Source organism: Rousettus aegyptiacus, unplaced genomic scaffold, assembly GCF_014176215.1.
Source record: "Rousettus aegyptiacus isolate mRouAeg1 unplaced genomic scaffold, mRouAeg1.p scaffold_m13_p_1, whole genome shotgun sequence".
In the NCBI taxonomy this organism is placed as follows: Eukaryota; Metazoa; Chordata; class Mammalia; order Chiroptera; family Pteropodidae; genus Rousettus; species Rousettus aegyptiacus.
The window spans coordinates 12,673,465-12,691,794 of record NW_023416284.1 but is presented as its reverse complement, the minus strand read 5'-3'; the positions used below and the strand labels follow the sequence as shown (position 1 = coordinate 12,691,794).

The 18,330-nt window shown below is 53.0% G+C and overlaps 1 protein-coding gene across 6 annotated transcripts in view; it reads left to right on the top strand.

Moving 5' to 3' along the window:
• ECE1 (endothelin converting enzyme 1) overlaps nt 1-17,076 on the top strand; it is a 95,662-nt gene extending 78,586 nt beyond the window's left edge. For all 6 annotated transcript variants that reach the window (XM_016149236.2, XM_016149240.2, XM_036229712.1 and 3 more), the window contains 11 exons: nt 537-679; nt 1,763-1,877; nt 3,769-3,879; nt 5,143-5,241; nt 5,717-5,794; nt 7,215-7,318; nt 9,958-10,068; nt 10,680-10,747; nt 11,543-11,733; nt 13,792-13,887; nt 14,536-17,076. In XM_016149236.2, coding sequence (XP_016004722.1) covers nt 537-679; nt 1,763-1,877; nt 3,769-3,879; nt 5,143-5,241; nt 5,717-5,794; nt 7,215-7,318; nt 9,958-10,068; nt 10,680-10,747; nt 11,543-11,733; nt 13,792-13,887; nt 14,536-14,712 — 1,293 coding nt within the window. In that variant the 3' untranslated portion in view covers nt 14,713-17,076. The remainder of the gene's footprint in view (nt 1-536; nt 680-1,762; nt 1,878-3,768; nt 3,880-5,142; nt 5,242-5,716; nt 5,795-7,214; nt 7,319-9,957; nt 10,069-10,679; nt 10,748-11,542; nt 11,734-13,791; nt 13,888-14,535) is intronic.
• Nucleotides 17,077-18,330: the final 1,254 nt, after the last annotated feature.

The window sequence follows — 18,330 nt, the reverse complement described above, 5'->3', positions numbered from 1 at the left end:
AGCATTAACTCATTTAGTCCCTAACCCTATGAGGTGGGGCTCTGTTATTAGGGTGATCTCCATTCTTCAGATGAAGAGCCAGAGTGTGAACCTGGGGAGTCTGGCTGCACATTCTATACACTTACCCATCACAGGCCCATCTGAGGCTCAGTTTCTCCATCAATAAAATGGGGATAATAATACCTACCACCTGGGACTGCCATAGGGACCGACTGGAAGGAGACATAGGCATCGCCTGCAATGACACCTGGCAGGGGAGGGGCTTGATCAACCGCAGCTGCTGCTCTATCTCCTCTACTCTACCCTAGTTCCATTTCAAGTTAAAGTTGTGGCTCCTTAGAATTTATAGCGTCTCTGACAAAAGTCAGCCGGCCGCTGTTTGACATCTGCCCAGTACACTGTTGGACAGCTCCCAGTCCTTTGTTTTGTCCCAGGATAAAAGGCACAATGATCATGTCTTTAGATGAACATCCTGGAGACATAGGCTCTGAGGAGAAATGGCCCAGCCGGAGTCACGCTGTCCTCTTCCCTTCCAGACCCTGGCCCCTGCCATCAACTGGCTGCCCTTCCTCAACACCATCTTCTACCCCGTGGAGATCAACGAATCCGAGCCTATTGTTGTCTACGACAAGGAGTACCTCGGGCAGGTCTCCACTCTCATCAACAACACCGACAAATGGTAAGGGGCACCCAGCGGCCAGGGACAGGCCTTTCACAGGCAGCCTTTGGGGCCACACACTGCTGCCTTCTTCTCAGGCAGGATGGGTGGGGACAGCGGATGACAACCTGATCCAGAAAGGTGGGCCCTGGGTCTTGCTTTTGTGAGAGGCAGCCGGACGCCCTGGTTACGAGCACCGGTGGACATCCCAGCTCCTCCAGCTACCAGCTTTGTAGCCTCGAGCACGTTTCTCGCCTTTCTTAGGTTCATTCTTCGCACCCATAAAATGGGGACATCAATTGTTGTACCTACTGTTGGTTGTGAGAACTGTGCGGAATGATCCATGGGAAGTGTTTTAACATAGTGCCTTGACATAGGAGCGGGACTCAGTAAATGTTAGCTAATATTTTTATTACTGATTTTTTTTTTTAATTTTTAAGATTGTAGAAATTTTTGAAAACTGCAGGAAAAAATAGGAAAATCATTATAATTACTCAAAACACTACTGTTGATCTTATGGGATGGGCCCGTGTGTTTGTGAGTGTGCATTTGGGGTGAGAGAAAGCATGTATGTGAGAGGGAGAGAGAGAGAGATGTGACTAGATGTATAGTCTGCTTTTCCCCTGACCTTTATTATAAGCGGTTTCCCCCATGTCACCCCAAACGCCCTGCAGACCTCATTTTTCTTGACTACATAGTATTCCATCGAGCATAAATATGATTAGTTGCTTACCCCTTCTCCCATTGTCAGACATTTAGATTGGTTCCAGTTTGAGACTAGCAATAAGCATTTACTGAGCACTTGTGGTGTCAGTTGCACTAGGCACAGAGGGGTCTCCAAAAGAAGACCCAGGCTCTGCCCTAGAAGAGCTACCCTCCTAAGTGCTTAGAGAGCAGTAGCCAGCCCCACTGGAGCAGGCGTGGTAAGAGCGGCTGGGATGGGAAGGCTAGGCGTTAGCGCCCCTAGAGGTCAGTGAGGGAGGTGTAAGAGAGGCTGGGATGGGAAGGCTTGGCGTGAGCGCCCCTAGAGGTCAGTGAGGGAGGTGCAGTGACGCGTCTGCGGGGCCACTTCTGAGAACCGGCTGGTGTGTCCTCTTGCCCCAGCCTGCTGAACAACTACATGATCTGGAACCTGGTGCGAAAGACGAGCACCTTCCTTGATCAGCGCTTTCAAGACGCCGATGAGAAGTTTATGGAAGTCATGTATGGGACCAAGAAGGTGAGCCTGTCTGTGGCACGTGTTGAACACCTACTATGTGCCCGGCCTTGAGTTGAGGGCTGGTGTGACCAGGGCCGTGGAACTCGTGAGGGAGTTAGTTGATAGGCAGAGAACGGAGAGGGCCCCTGGGATGGACAGAAGCTTCCAGAAGGAAGTGATTATACCAAATCTTAAAAAGTAAAGAGCAGTCTTGGCGACTGAGCTAATTTACAGCAAAAAGTGGCCTGTGTTCTCTCCCAGCTCCTCAGTGATAATGATAAACGCTTTCCTTACATAATTCATGCGAGCTTCACATCCCGTGTGGGGTAGGTGCCATCATCATCTCCCTTTTACACAGGGGACCCCCAATTATGCTACTTTTCCCCCATAAACATAAAGCACTTGGAGCAGCACCCGGCTCATGGTAAGTACGATGCAAGCGTTCGCTGATGTTATTATCCTTCCTGGCCCCAGAAGACGTGTCTCCACCCACCTTTAAAGTCCCCCACATTCTTTCAGAGGTCCCAGGGCTCCAGGCCCTACTCCTCCCTCCCCCAGGGAACTCCGTGGTCCTGACCTCCTGTGTGGTCAGCCTGGCCGGACCAGGTGCAGCTTGTGTTCAGCTGGAGACTGTACCTCTGGGGAAGGGAGACATCCAAGCAGACCCCCGGGTGGGAAAGCTTAAAAAAACTTGGGCGACTAACCTTAGAGAAGGCTGCAATGCCTGTTTCTTTATTCTTTTCTTGCTTTTTGCCTGGAAGAAGTTTTTTCTTTTTTTAAACTAAGGCGTAATTTATAATAAAATGCACGCATGAAGTACACAGTGCAGTGAGTTTTAACAAATGGAATCATGCGTGCAACCACCACACCAATCAGAGGGCATTTCCCCCGCCAGCGTCCTCTGAGCAGAAGGTTCCCCTCTGCCCCTCCCCCATCAGCCCCCCACCCTGTACCTCCAGGTGGGTGTAGATGGGTGTAGATGGAATCATATGCTAGGCACCTTTTTTCGTCTGGCTTCTTTTGCTCAGCATAAGCTTGTGAAATTCATCCATGGCGTGTATATTCGTAGTTAATTCCTTTTTGTTGCCAAGTAGTGTGCTGTTGTATAAAAATACCACATTCTGTTTATTCATCTGCCTGTCGATGGGCGTTTGGGTTATTTTCAGTTGAGGGCTATTATGAAGTGGGCTGCCTGAGCCCAGATGATTTTTACCACCTGTCGTTCGGAGTTCGGAGGGCTGCTGCTCAGGGAGTCAGTGAAGCTGAAGGTTGTCTGGATGCTCTTCCCTGAGCCATGCTCCACAAGGCCGTGGCCCCCGGTGTACCCACCTGGAGATGTCCTGGGGCTATTGGGCTCACAGGTGACAACAAAAACAGATAAATGTGTCTGGTCCTGCAGTGGCTGTTTTTAATCTAGGAGGCTTTAAATGGGGCTGGGATCCTGGCTTTCTGGAAAGGTTTTCCTGCTGCTCAGGGTTAGACAAAGTAACTTCCCAAGGTCCTTTGTCACCAGGATTTTTAGCCTCCACCAGGAAGCAGGACAAGGTAGGGGTGGGAGAGTGGGGTGTCGGGTTGGACACGGCAGAGTTCTGGTTACTGTGGGACCCAGAACTGGATAAGTGACTTCTCTGTGCTGAGTTTGTTTCCTCACCTGAAAAGGGCCCACCCTCCCTGCCTCCAAGGCTCACTCTGATGGGTTGATGGGACACCACATGTGGAGCCTGCATTCAGAAAATAGGACATGGTGGTGCAGAGGGATGTCGCGGGGCCTCTTGGCCCAGTGCCTAAAAGAATTTCTGCTGGGTTAAGAAAGGTCTCCCTGAAGTTCTGGAAGGAAGTACGGGCACCAGATGGACAGGGGTTGGGAAGAAGGAGGACAGGGCCAAACCACCCTTCCCACTTGTCTTCCCAGACCTGTCTTCCTCGCTGGAAGTTTTGCGTGAGTGACACAGAAAACAACTTGGGCTTCGCCCTGGGCCCCATGTTTGTCAAAGAGACCTTCGCCGAAGACAGCAAGAACATAGTAAGTGCCCCGTCTCGGACACACACAGGCCGTAGCATCACGCCAGCGATGGTCCCTTGTGAACTTGACAGCCCATGCTCTGGTCTGCTCTGGACCTTCCCTGCTCCGTCCCAGGGCTCCGGCCTTAACTCCAAGGTCCCGTTTTCTGAAGCCTTAAATAATGTGAGTCAGCCGTGATAGGCACCGTTACCGAGCGCCAGGCCTTTTACCTGTATTATCTCATTTAACCCTCGCCGCAGCCCAGCAGGGTTATTCCAGCCGTGTCTGCCTCCAAGGGTATGCAGGACCCAGCAAGATAATGTTAACATAGCAGCTCTGGCCTAGAGGGTGACATTTTTCTTACTCTGGGTGACAGATTTGTTCTAGACGGGCAGAGGAACATCATGGCTAAGCATGATGTGAAGACAGCCAGGCCCCAGGTCACATCCTGGATTTACCACGTCCTGGTTGGGTGACTTGGGACAATATTCTCACCTCACCTGTCACATGGGGGTGGTCATGTGCTTCCCCCAGGGGGAGATTTTTTTTAAATGAGATACTACACATAAAGAGCACTTGGCACAAAATAAGGGTTTGATAAAAGGTAGCTGTTATGTTGTTACAATTTTTATTACTAATATTAAATACATAGATATTATCTACAGTCAAAAGTTAGCAGAGACTGGAATCTGTTACGTGAGCCTTGCCCGTGGGTGGCTGATACAGAGTCCACACAGAGTTCGGTGGGCCAACAGTCCCTCTGTGCTTTCTGCTGTGTGACTCCGCCTTCCCCTGGTCCGGCATCTTCACCTGCCAGAGCTGCCTGTTCCTCTCAAGCCTGCACAGAGCACTTCTGAAGCTGCTCCTTGGAACTTGAGTCCTCTAGATTTTAACACCCATTCCATCAAAAAGGAATTTTGTGGTCCAGTAGGTCTGAGGATGGCTATGTCTTCTAGTCCTCTCTGAAAGGCATTGCAGTGCATGTGATACCGTAAAGGCTCTGAAAAGTCCTGCAGTGAAGAGACTTTTCCAGCATTCTCAAAGCTTGCCCTAAGGGTGTTTGACCATCCCTGGTTATGGAAGTCCAGTCTTGTCTTGCAGGGCATTAGTGTTCTGAAGAACAAGGTTGGAGAACATGGCCGAAGCACCCCTTCTTAGCCCAGCACCTAGGAGCCTGAGGCTTTGAGCCAAGAGCTGAGTTTAGTCTCTGTCTGGGTGTCATCCTCTTGCATGGGGTACCCGTCCAGTGCCCAGGCCTTACTGATTCAGCTTCTGTCTCCCCAGGCCAGTGAGATTATCATGGAGATCAAGAAGGCGTTTGAGGAAAGCCTGAGCACCCTGAAGTGGATGGATGAAGACACTCGGAAATCAGCCAAAGAAAAGGTGAGGCCCACCTGGTGCTTACGGGGCTGGCTGAGGCTTCTTCGCGCACAGAGGCCACAGCCACCGGTAGAGGAGGGTGGGTGAAGGAGAGTCTATGCCAGGTTCTGTCCTGCCTTCAGAGGGGTGGGCAGTCCAGTAGGGTGGAGGGACAGCCTTGAACACATGCGTGCATTGATGACAGTATGAAAACAACCCGCCGAATGTGCAGGGGCAGCAAGTGTGCAGGGGGTGTGACGTGTCTCAGGGAGAGTGAAGGGTCCGATGTGGTCTGGTGGGGTCCTGGGGGTGGAGGCTTCCCTTGGGAAGGGACATTTAGCAAGACCCAAAGGATAAGTAGAAGTTAGGCAAGAGAGGGGTTTTTCCAGAAAGCACTGTGAAAGGCCTGACGTGGGAGGAGCCTTTCCCCTTTTCCCCTTGGCCCAGACCCCCACAGAGCATTGCTGGGCACTCACCGTTCTGTGTCTCTCCTGCCCAGGCGGATGCAATCTACAATATGATAGGCTACCCCAACTTCATCATGGACCCCAAGGAGCTGGATAAAGTGTTCAATGACGTGAGTGGCTCTCACCCTGTCCCTTTGCATTCCCAAATGCCTCTGTCCCCACTTGGGAAAGGGCAGAGGCAGGCTGAGTCCAGATGGGACGCTGGAGGCATGATGACTCTCAAGACATCTTGAGATGCTGAGGTGTGGGATTTGGGGACGAATCGGGCACAAGGAAGCCACTTCCTCCCTGCTCCTTCCTCCCCTGGGCCCCCTGTAGGTCCCGCCTCCCTCGGAGCCATTGGCAATCGGTACCAGGGTAGTGCCACGTGCTCTGCTGGAAGCAGTCTGCTCCATTTAATGCATGGGAAATAGCGTGTGGAAGGGAACATCCTAGAAGGTGCAGAGCACGTTGGTGCCCCTAAAACGTAAGGGAGTGAGGTACAGCTCATACCTCCTCCTCCTTCCCAGCCTAGGGTCCTCCCCACCTTCCCAGAGAAACCTGGACCCCTGATTTGACCTTTGGAAAGCGAATGAGGAAGAGGAAGCACAAACCCTAAATGTGTGTAGAAGCTTAATTTGGGCAGCAAGGGTGGTCGATGTACCCCTCGTGGTTAGAACTTTTGGCAAATCACTCCTTTAAGTGCTTCTGCCCTAAAAGATAAAGTTTTATATCTTTGTATGATTGAAACTTGTAAATTCAGGCATTTTTACAATTGTAATAACATCTCGTCACGGTTTATATTTAAAACCTCAAAATATTAAAATTACGTCTGAGAATACGAGACTCATTCTGCAGCCTTTTTCCTTGAGCATAATTTAAGATGCTCCGGAATGTTGTAACAGAAGACCCGGGGCTTCTGGAAACAGCCCAGGCAGAGCCCACAGGATCAGAGTCCCGCCCCCAAGGGCCCAGCATTTAACCAGAGCCTTGTTGTAAAGTCAGAAAGCTCTGGAGAGGATCTAGGGAGAACCTCGCACCTGAAAGGAGATGAAAGGCTGGGCTGAGTTGTGAGGAAGGTGTGTGATAATGCCCGTCCCCTGACGTTTCGGAGATAGATCCCAGCTTGATTTCTGAGATCATTGCTGTCCAGTAGGGTCGCTATTCCAGCATGGGCGTAGAACACGTGCATCATCACAGAAAGTTCTGTTGGACAGCGCTGGAGATATTTCCTGCCAGAGGCCCAGGAGCTGCCGCAGGGGCGTCGCCTGCGACACTGCTGGGCGCCGGGCACCCCTGGGGGAAGCTCTTAGTATGTCCTTGGCGGGGGGAGGGAGGAGGAATGCCAGGCCCCAGCGGGGCGACGGCTGAGAGAAGAGCCCAAGCCTGCAACCCCAAGTCCTCCCTCCTGGCCTGTCACCTTCAGGCTGATCCCTGAACCTCATGGGGCTCCAGTTTCCTCGGTTTCAGAAGAAAGAGTTTGCATTCGCAGATCTGAGGTGCCCCCAGCCCTGGCGTCCTCTGATCCTGCGACTTTGCTCTCTTGGCCAGTACACTGCAGTTCCGGACCTCTACTTCGAGAATGCCATGCGGTTTTTCAACTTCTCCTGGAGGGTCACCGCGGACCAGCTCAGGAAAGCTCCCAACAGAGACCAGTGAGTGCCAGGCCTCCCCAGGGAGCACGGGTGCTCTGGGCCGAGCTCGCCTCTGTGACCCTCGTACCATGTGCTCGATATAAGTGTTATAAGTGTCCTCCGAAGAGTGGGTACTGTTGTCATCCCACTTTTCAGTTAAAGAAACCAAGGACGAAGGAAGTGTTGCCCAGCCAGGAGCTGGGGTCGGCCACGGCACTGCCCCCAGCGCCAGGCTGTTAGCAGAGCAGCCTGGCCTCTGGAGTTAGGAGGACCGGGCATCACATCCCAGCTCTGCCACGTCAGCCGTCAGAGCTGGTGTGACAATCAGGTGTGAGAGCTTCTGGGGAGTGTCACACAGAGGAGACCCTCAGCTAGTTTCCACTAATTCCCCACTGACAGGAGTGGTGGAGTCTCACGGCCAATTCCCCCACAATGGCCCCCGGGGACGATTCTGCATAGGCCCACAGCAGCTGTGTTTCCCAAACCTCACTGCACATCAGAACCCTCCAGGGAATTTTTTTAAAAAGACCCAGCTTCCTGGCTTGTAACCCAGACCTTCTTAAATCAAAATAATCTGGAGTGAGACCTGGTATCTATTGTTTTCTTAACAGTCTTCTCAGAAAACCCTGATATAGTCAGCCCAGTACTAGTTCTCAGGCTCAACTCCCTCCATGCCTGAAACATTTGGAGGAATCTTACCAAAAAGTGAAAGCAACTTCTTTGCCTCTGGCGCCCCCTTATGGATAACAGGGGTTTGACCATCTCTGTTTCCTCTGTTTTCCCTTGTTCAGAGTACCCCTCCCTCTAAATGCAGAAGGCGGTCTTTAATCTCCAGAATATGGAACAGGTACTGCCACAGGTGCCAAATTTATTTGAAATGTTTTAATTTAGCTTGAGATTTTTCCTTGAAATTTTGTCTTCTACTCATTAACGTATCCAGGATTATTTGAACATAAATGTGATGTTGTCAGTTTCACAATAGCTTTCCATGGCTTCAGGCACCTAACACATCTCTGTGGGGCTCACCTGGAGCAAACAGAGTGACCATCTAGGCTTTTAGAGAAAATATCCTGTCTCACTCCACACCAGAAAAATCACCAAGGGGCCAAATGTGTCATTACTATATACCATCAGGGTCCCTTCTGTGCTCTTAAAAAATTATTGGATCCCAGAGAACTTTTTTGTTTATGGAAGTTACATTGATTTTTATGCAAATTTTATGAAAAAGCCTCTTTTACACGTTTAATAAGAAAAGAGATATTGTTTTTACTTTTTGCAAATTTCTTTAATGTGTGGCTTAATAGGAGACAGATGGATTCCTGTATCTGCTTCTGCATGCAATCTATTGCAGTGTATTGTTTTAAAATACGTAAAGAAAATCTAGCCTCACACAGATCTATAGTTGCAAAGGGAGAGGGAACATTTTATTAGTCTTTCCAGACATTAGTACACATTCTTCATTGATATTACACCAAGACTCAACAGACTTCTTAAAGGCTAATTGCTCTGTGGAATCTGAAACCGTATCTGTGAATTTCTCATACTTGGTTGCACTAAAATCCATCAGTCTACCTTGCACTTTGCACGAATCTTTTACCCAAAGCATGATTTTGTAACATCAGGCATCGGTCATTTGGAAAGTAATGGTCAACTGAGTTTTATATATCTTCCAAATAACGACTCTTTCTTGATACAATATCCAAAAAAAAATCCTCATGTGTTAGTATCACTGCCAACCTCCTAGGAAGTCTTTAAGTATTGAGAAGCTGACAAGTTTGTGGTGGCGTTTTTCAGAATTTTAGTTTTTGCTTGAAACTTCTAATTTTTTTTTTGTTCGAAACGTTGAATTTTTATCATTGGCAGCAAATGATGTCAGTTGTTTTCCTTGAGGCGATGGGCTCACTTTATTCGTTTTTAAGCAAATATCTACCAACTGCCAAGTCTGAAGTGCCAGTTTGTCACTTATCCTCTCAAATACAAACGAATAAAAAAAAAAAAAACAGAAGCGTTTACATGTACTTCCTGTGTGGTCACACAGAGCATTTAAGGTCTTGTGCTCGAGGACCTAGTTTTAATGAAGTTGATAATTATGCTACATCGTCAAGAATGTTCTAAAGTGAAAAAAGTGCTTTTTTTTTTTTCTGGTGAAGAAAATAATTGGTGCCTTGACTGCTAAGGCTGCAACATTCTACTTTCTGTTGTTTTTGTACCCTCGGTGTAAATGCCAACACAGCAGAAAAGGTAAATAGTGTCTTAATGTTGTTATGAAAATAGTTTTGACCTCATAGACCCCCTGAAAGGGAACCGAGGACCCCCTCTCAGATATCCACAGACCATGCTTTAAGAACTGCTAACGGATACATGCTGAGCCAAAACAATAATGACTTTGGTGTATAATGGTCCATCGTGTTTTTTGTAAGAGCCTCAGTATTCCCTTATTGGTGTGACATCGGATTTAACCGATCCCTTTATTCACAGACATTTAGGTGTTTTCCAGTTTTCCCCTCTCAAAAACAGTGCTGCTGTGGATTTCCTCGTAGTTGTGTACTCTTGGGCCGGGGGTCATGAGGAAGCCACATCTTTAAGGCTCTCGGTACCCTCCAGGCAGGCTGGCCTTCCCCCCAGCTGTGTCTGTCTTTTCACATGCGTGTTGCTTGCAGGTGGAGCATGACCCCCCCCATGGTGAACGCTTACTACTCACCCACCAAGAACGAGATTGTGTTTCCGGCCGGAATCCTGCAGGCCCCATTCTACACCCGCTCTTCACCCAAGTACGATCGACCCTCCTGGTGCTTCCGCCCCATCTCTTTGCCCTGCCCCCAGGCGGACTCCCAGCCCGGCCCTGTGACCCACAGCTGACCACATGATCAAGCCAGCTCACTGAGCGCACTTCGCCCCACGGGCCCAGGCAGCCTGGGGGCATCCTCACCCCCTGGAATCTGGAAGCCCCATGCTGTGGGGACCGTGGGGTCTTGTCGCTCTAACAGTGTCTTAGAACAGTCACAGCTGGCGAGGTGGGACGGGTGAGGGCACCGTCTCAGAAAGGAAGTGCACACGAGCCTGGCTTTGCTGGCTGCGTGGCCCTTGGGCTAGGTGGTTGCACCATTCCAAGCCCGAGAGTCTTCATTTATAGAGTCGGTTACTTAATGCCTAACTCTTCTGAGATGACCACGGAGGACAGTGCAGTTCGGTCAAGCATCGAGCACCGTGCTCGGCATCCGGTGGGCACAGGCTGGTCACAGCCGGCTCGCCCAGCCCCCGACGAGCTTCACGCTCGCTGCAGTCACGTCCGCTGCAGTCGCGTCCCCATGGGTCCCCAGGCCTGGGCAGTGGTGGTTCCTCCCGCCACGGATCACTCTCACTTTTGTGTCCTCCCATCCAGGGCCTTAAATTTTGGTGGCATCGGTGTCGTCGTGGGCCACGAGCTGACTCATGCTTTCGATGATCAAGGTATGGGTTCCTTGAGGGGTCCCCGTTAGATGGGCCCACCAGCTTCCTGGCCCTGCCGGTTCTGCTTTTGCTCCCGTCACTTCCGAGAGTCTTAGCCTTGAAATAGAAGGATCTGGGTTCAAATCCTGGCCCAGCCAGCTGCCAGTCGTGTCTCCTCATTTCTCCAAGCCTCTGTTTCCTTGTCCGTAAACTAGGCATGATGATCCCAGCCTCGGGCGGTGATTGCGGGGGCTGTGTCAGACTCACAGTGGAGCACCCTGCTCCTGGCAGGTGTCCCGTCCTTGGGGGTGGGCGGTAGTCAGCAGGACCATATTCGTCGCCACCACTCAAGACTTCTCTGGTCTGACCACAATCAGAGGAGTGAAGTCAGTCCCCTCCTCACCAGCTAAGGTCCAGAATCCTCATTGTCTCCTGCCTTGGAGACCCCAAGGCCAAGGAGGAGGAGGCAGGACCTCAGAGGCTGTGACCTTAGGGCCACCGGCTCCATTTACCCCTCCGTGCTCAGGGTCAGAGGCCCTCGGCAGCCTTGACAGTGAGTCCTGCTCCACCTGAACTTTGAACATGTTAGTCCTTTGCCTGGGTCACGTTCCTCCACCCCCTGCCCCGACCTGGACTGGCTAATTCATTCATCTCCTTCAGCGCTCAGAGCGGCGCTGTCTCTCCAGTGCTGATGGGTCGATGGGCACAGGTGGACGAATCCATTCCTCACCGTGGGGGGAGAGGCACCTTCAGCAGCAGAGAGTCGGGCTCTGCCTCCTCATCCCCTTGACCCGACGCTCCCCTCTGACCCCACAGGACGGGAGTATGACAAGGACGGGAACCTCCGGCCCTGGTGGAAGAACTCATCCGTGGAGGCTTTCAAGCGGCAGACGGAGTGCATGGTGGAGCAGTACGGCAACTACAGCGTGAACGGGGAGCCGGTGAACGGCCGGCACACGCTCGGCGAGAACATCGCCGACAACGGGGGCCTCAAGGCGGCCTACCGGGTAAGAGGCCAGCTGCGTGCTCCCCGCACCGCCGGGCCCAGGTCTGGCTCCTGGCAGACAAGCTGAGGCTCACGCAAGCGGCAGTTTCCTCGCCTGTGAAGTGGGTGGGCGCGAGGGCTGGGCGCCAGGGTGTCTGTGACAGCACCTGGCGCAAAACTTGGCATGCAGAAGGCTTTCTGAGTTGGGCCTGACTGGGAGGCTGGGCTGGACCCCCGGGAAGACCTGGCTCTTCTTCCTTTGGGGCGGGGGAGCCCACTAGTTGGAGCAGCGGTGGCCGCGGAGGGGAGGGGAGGGGAGGGGAGGGGAGGCGAGGCGAGGCGAGGCGAGGACGGGCACGCGGCTTGGTCCTGGAGCTGGTTCCAGGTTGATTCCTGGTTCTGGAGTCACTTGGAGCCTCGGTGTGCTTAGCCGTGAGTCCCCAGTCCCTGCATCGCTGGAGTGTTAGAAAGGTGACATGTGACAACTGGGGCACAGGGCCTGGGCCAGAGTGGCGCTCGGAAACGGTAGCTGGATGAGTTGGATGAGAGTGATAACAGAGGCCGCAAGAGGAACGCAGCTTCCTCCTCGCGGTGGCAGAGCAGAAACGCCAAGTGGCACCGGTCGCTGAGGCCTCGTCGCGTGCCAGGCCCGTGCTCAGCGCCCGGCACCGGTGCAGTTAGGTACCGCAACCCGTTTTGCAGGTGAGGAAACCGAGCCCAGGAACATTCGGTAATTTGCCCGAAGTCTGCTGTCAGTGCACGTGTGCCGCGAGCCTTCCACCCACCGTGCACTGACATCTCCGCAGCAGGGCAGATGGGGGTCCTCTTCTCACGAAGTCTCCGTTTTAGTGGAGCAGGGAGGGGGCCAGAAAAGCCGTACATATGGAAACAAGATAATTTCGGGTGCTGAGAACACGGACAATATAAAAAAAATAGGATAATGTAATCAAGAAAAACGGGGGGCTGATAGTCAGGGGAGGTTTTCTGGAGGGGACGATATTTGAATTGAGACCTAGATGATGAGGAAGAGGCAGGGACAGCCTGGAGAGAAGCGCTGAGGCCAGAAGGTCACACAAGCCTAGCACATTCAAGGACAGGACGGAGGACGGGGCAGAGTACAGGGCCAAGAAGGCGAGGTGAGGCTAGAGGAGTGGTTGGGACCGCAGCAAAGAGCTTGGGTTTCATCCTGGTCACAGTGGGAGTCGCTGCAGGGTTTTTAAATAGAGGAATGATATGGTCCAACTTAACCTTTAAAACAGGGATCAGTAAACCTACAGCCAGACAGAGCCCTCAGCCAGTTTTTGTAAATAAAAATTGAGGGTGGGGGGGAGCAGCCAAGCCCATCCATTTCTTTGTTTTCCTTGGCAACTTTCACCTGACAGCGGTGGAAGGGGGTGGTCAGCAGAAACCATTTGGCCTCCAAAGCTGAAAATACCTGCTCACAGAAAGGGTCTGTCAACCCCTGCTTTATAAGGATGACTTACTTAATTACGATGTCGGGAGGGGATTCGAATTGGACCCGTTTGAGTCAAAGAAGCCTGGTTAGGAAGCTGTCGTGAGGTTGTCCAGGCAACAGATAGGCTAGAGCAACGGAAAGTATGAGAAGTGGTCCGATTGGGGGTGTCTGCCTTGACAGAAAAAGACTCAAGGAAGAGTTCTAGGGTTCGGGCCCGAGTACCCAGGTGTTTGGTGGTGCCATTCACTGGGATGGGGAGGGCGTGTGCGCGCAACCTGTCGTCTGTGCTGTGTTAAGCTGGAGGTGCATCTTGGAGGTCCAGCTGGGGCAGTTGAATATACAAATCCAGGAAGAACCTGGGGTTGGAAGTATGCATTTGCAAGCCATCGGCATGTAGGTGGTGTCTAAGGCCTTAGGGCTGAATGCACTCACCTTCAGAATGACTGCAGGTAAAGGAGATGGCTCCTCTAGGCTGAGCTGGGCCATCAGAGCTAATGCCCAGACCCCGACAGGGAAGTTCTACCCTGTCGACATCTACCGAGCTCTCCAGAACTAGCTTCTCCATCGCCACCCTGCCTGCTCCCATGTCACGGGGCCGCTGAGATCCGCCTTCTTCCCTCTCAGGCCTACCAGAACTGGGTGAAGAAGAACGGGGCCGAGCAGACATTGCCCACCCTGGGTCTCACCAATAACCAGCTCTTCTTCCTGGGGTTTGCGCAGGTGAGTTCGTGGGGACATTCTGCCATCTTGATGTTTCAGAAGCTCTGAGAGCCGAAAGGCAAGTTCCCCTCAGCTGAGGACCTCCTAGCTCATTGCACCTCTACCCTGTAAGAAGGCGAGCTTCCTGTCATTAGAGAGATTCAAGGAAGGGCCAAGAATGCATCAGGTAGATGAGAGGACAAGGTGATCACTAAGGCCCCTTCTGGTTTCCAGGCTCTAGAAATTTCTTAAACTCAAGATGCCCCAGGTTGTCCCTTGAGTTAGCATTCAGCGTAGAGCCTTCTGTTGGTGCCCAGAGAGCTACCAGGCCATTAGACAGTTTGCTCTGCCCAGGAAGTGAGTGATCTGGAATCAAGCCAAGGTTTTCAGCCTGTTTTGGTGGGTGAATCCTTTGTTTAGATGAAATCTAACACAGGTGCCTGGGACAGACAGGTGGCTGTCCCAGGAACTCATTTGGAGACCACTGCAGTAGAGGATGCTGGGATGGGGGACACAGGAGCCCACTGTCTCTTCCTTACCCACCTGGCAGACCGTCCTGACTCCCGGGGGTCTCGGAATACCAGGTGGGGGGCTGTCATGAACAGGGCCAGTCCGGCCTCCTCAGGGCCCCACAGTGACCCCAGCTTCTTCCTTGTTGCCCTCACAAAGGTCTGGTGCTCCGTCCGCACGCCCGAGAGCACCCACGAAGGCCTCATCACTGATCCCCACAGCCCCTCCCGCTTCCGGGTCATCGGCTCCGTCTCCAACTCAAAGGAGTTCTCCGAACACTTCCTCTGCCCGCCCGGCTCACCCATGAACCCACGTCACAAGTGTGAAGTCTGGTGAGGGGCAGAGCGCCAAGAACCACGGTGGAGGAGGGCGCAGGGCTGAGGACGAGCCCACAGGGTGAAGCCCACAAGGCCGCCTCCTCCATCCAGTGCCCGGGGTGTCACCCAGCTCCCTTGGCCACCCAGGGCCCCCTACCCCGCACCGGAGGGTTATCAGCGGGAACCGAGCCTGTGATGTGGCTTCTCGGCATAACCCAAGATTCGATCCCCAGCGAAGACCCTGTCACCCCAGCACGTGTGCGCCAACTCTGACGGGCTTTTGGGTGTCGGGCTGGTTGCTGGCCAGTCCTGGGTCCCCCACAACAGGGGCAGTGGGACGCAGCCCCATGCCACCTCCAGCACCGGGTGCACCACAAATACCACTGTGTCACATGCTTTAAAGATATATTTTTGGGGAAACTTATTTTTTAAACGTGGAATACACTGGAAATCTTCAGGGAAATTATGCATTGAAAACACTTTTTTTTTTTTTTTTAAGGGAAGGATTGGTATATTTATTACATTCTGTTTTTCTAAATATCCTGTGGACAAGGGAAGCCCCACTGATTGACCCCCTTTCTCTTCCTCACTCGCTGCAAGGTTGGGCTGAGGCAGTGCTCCCCAGGCCATTGAGCAGGTCCCCAAATGGATGGCTGCCTCTGTCCTCGAGATATACCATGTCAGCCTCCCTCCATCACCTGGTTCCGTGGTCGCCCCGTGCGGAGAGGAAAGGCGTGGAGGCCAGGCCGAGGAGAAGGCCAGCTTGGGGAGGCCCCGCTCATTGGCACCACCCCTCTTGATTGCCTGCCTCTGTCCCCAGAGTCCAACAGTGGGAACCCCAGCAAGCAAGGTCTGATCCCCAAAGTCACAGTAGGGGACCAATGGCTGCAGCAGCACTGTACTCGGACAAGGCCCTCAAACCCAGGCTGGGGTGCCTGAGCACCCTGGATCTGGACCGCAGGAGCCCTGCAAGGCTGAGACCCCCACCCGTATCAGACACTCACCTGTGCCATAGAGGTCCTCTTTTCATCCTTCCTCTTTCGGCCACCCCTTGTTTGTCCCGGGGGCCTGTTACTTCTCTGCAACAACACCCCCGCCCCAGCCACTTCCAAGTCTGCCTTGCCGACCCTCTTCCCCAAGGGAGGAAAAAGAGAGAACAGCTCTCATCTCCCACAGGGCCCAGATACTCCCTCTGAGCACCGTCCTCCAGCCCCTGCCCTGTTCTCTAGTGCCTTAGCTGAGGCCGCAGCCCTGGGCACCACCCCGAGGAGACAGCCCCTTGTCCCCAGGGCCCCTTGGCCTCCTCAGCGAAGCCCCCAAGTGTCCTGATTGGAACATAAGGCCATACCTCCTACTCCCAGTGCCCACAGAGCTGCCTGTCACAGCAGCACAGAAGCTCTGGCCTGAGGTCAGTGGCACCGAAGTCAGCCGTCTGAATAACCCCCGAACATGCCCTGGGCCCCATCCCACCCTGAGCCCTTTGGGTTGAATCAAGACAGTACTTGTAGCTAGATGGACTCCTCTTCTTGGGGATGCTGTCAGCCCTGGGAGTCTCTGAGGGGCAGGTGCGTCCAACCCCGTTGGTCTGGCCTGTGTCAGGGCACCAGGAATGTCGTAGCCTCCCTGGGGCCACAGTTCCCTAGCTCCTCAGGTGTTGCTGATTGCAGACTTGCTCTGGTCCGCTGGGGAAACAGGCACTATGACCAAGCAGCCAGTGTCCACCGCAGCTCTCCCATCTCAGGGGCCCAGGCCACCCAGCCGGGCCCCTCTCCCACGGGCACTGACCCGACAAGCCAGGTCCTCCTTGCCTCGGGAGGAGCAGCAGCTCAGCCACTGACTCACTCATCTTCAGCTCAGCCCGGGAGCTGGAGCAGGGGTGTTAGGCATGGGTTCCTGATGAGGCCCATGTCCCCCAAAACAGCAGGCCTGTAGCTCTTCAGAGGAAAGGTAGGACAGGGGCCAGACAAGGAGCGCGCCACGTGCACCTTGCCACACGGAGTAGTCTCTCCCAGTCTCGGCGCTCTCCCCGTGCCTACTCTCCCCCTACCCCCTTGCCTTCTGGCCTGGCCTGTGGAGGGTCACAGCCCTTGAGATGTCAGCACCATGGACTGGGACCTTCCATGAGCCAGAGAGGATTGTAGACAGCGCTCACTGCTTTGAGGTGCAGCTATGGCGGGGTGAGGGGGATGCAGGGAGCAGGGCCCAGCCCAGGAGGAACGGAGAGACCCCTCCCCTTAAGCCCAGGGAGCCAAAAGGCTGGCTTCTCTGCAGGTACATGGACATGAGCTTTAGAGCTGGGAATCTATTTTTTGTATTATTGTTTTGTGCTATTGTAGTTTTTGGTGTGGCAATATTGTAATTGAAATAAATTACTTGTACTGAGGGTCGTGTGACTGAGTGTGTGTGTGTCCACCCCACCCCCCACCCCCGCCTCGCCAGGGCAGTAAGCCACCATCACCCCCCACCACCACACCCTTAGCATCATCAGGACGGGACGCACCTTCTCCCCAGAGCAGATGCCTTGGATCCAGACATATGCCAGAAGGTTACTCTCCGTGCCCACCCGGCCACTCTTCCATCACAGATATGATCATGTCAACACCCCCTGCTGGTGAGAATGATGCATGACACCACCTAGGCCCAAGGGGCCTCTTGATAAAAAGAATTTTTCCATTATCTTGGAGCAAAGGATGTTGGCATGGGTTTCCAGGCCTCAGATGCTTGGGCAGGGCAGGCAGGAGTAAGGAAATTCAAGGAAGAATCTGATACGCACTCGCCTGCTCCTGGATTTTGTATATGTTCTTTCCTCTGCCTAAAATACTCTTCCCTGACTTCTCTGCCTCTGACCTCCCTTCCCCTCCTACCTATCCTTCGATGCCCAGCTCAGCATTACCTCCTGTAGAAAGCCCTTGCTGACCTTTAGCCCAGATCGGTCGCCAGCTCCCCAGTGCACTTACTTGGCCCACAGGACCTGGACCCGGCTCAGCCCCTCACTGGCACTCCCCCCTCTCTGCACCTTCAGCCTCCTTGCTGTACCTTAGGCAGTCAAAGCCCTTTCCTGCCTGTCCTTCAGGCTGGAATATTCATACACCCTCGCCAGTGAATGAATGCATGAATATATGAATTTTTTTTTTAAGCTTCTGTGTATTGCATGCCTATTGTAAATCAAGCTGTGTGCTGTGCCTCCTTGGATGCTCACAGCAATCTTCTGAGGTGTTTATCACCCAGATCACAGGGGAAATAGTGGCAGAGCTGGGCAGTTAGCAAGGCGTTGCTTTGGAAAATGTGAGAGGCTACTAAGGAACAGTGATGGCTGGGGATCTCTCTGTCTCTATCTCTCTGACTGTCTCACACACACACACACACACTCACACACATACAGAGGCTGAAGGTGCAGAAATTACCAAGTGAACAGGCTCCTTCTTCCCTCTGTAGACCGCCCCCCACCTCCCTTCCCCTCCTCCTCTTCCTTGTTAGCAATAGATCCTCCCCGCCCCAATTCAACACATGCCCCTCTCCCCAGGCAGGAATTTAAACCCCAGCCTGGTCCTTTCGGGGTTTATCCTGAAGTTGGGGAATGTAAACGCCTGCAAGATGCAACTTGAGAACCACTGGAAAATGTGTGTGACCAATAAGT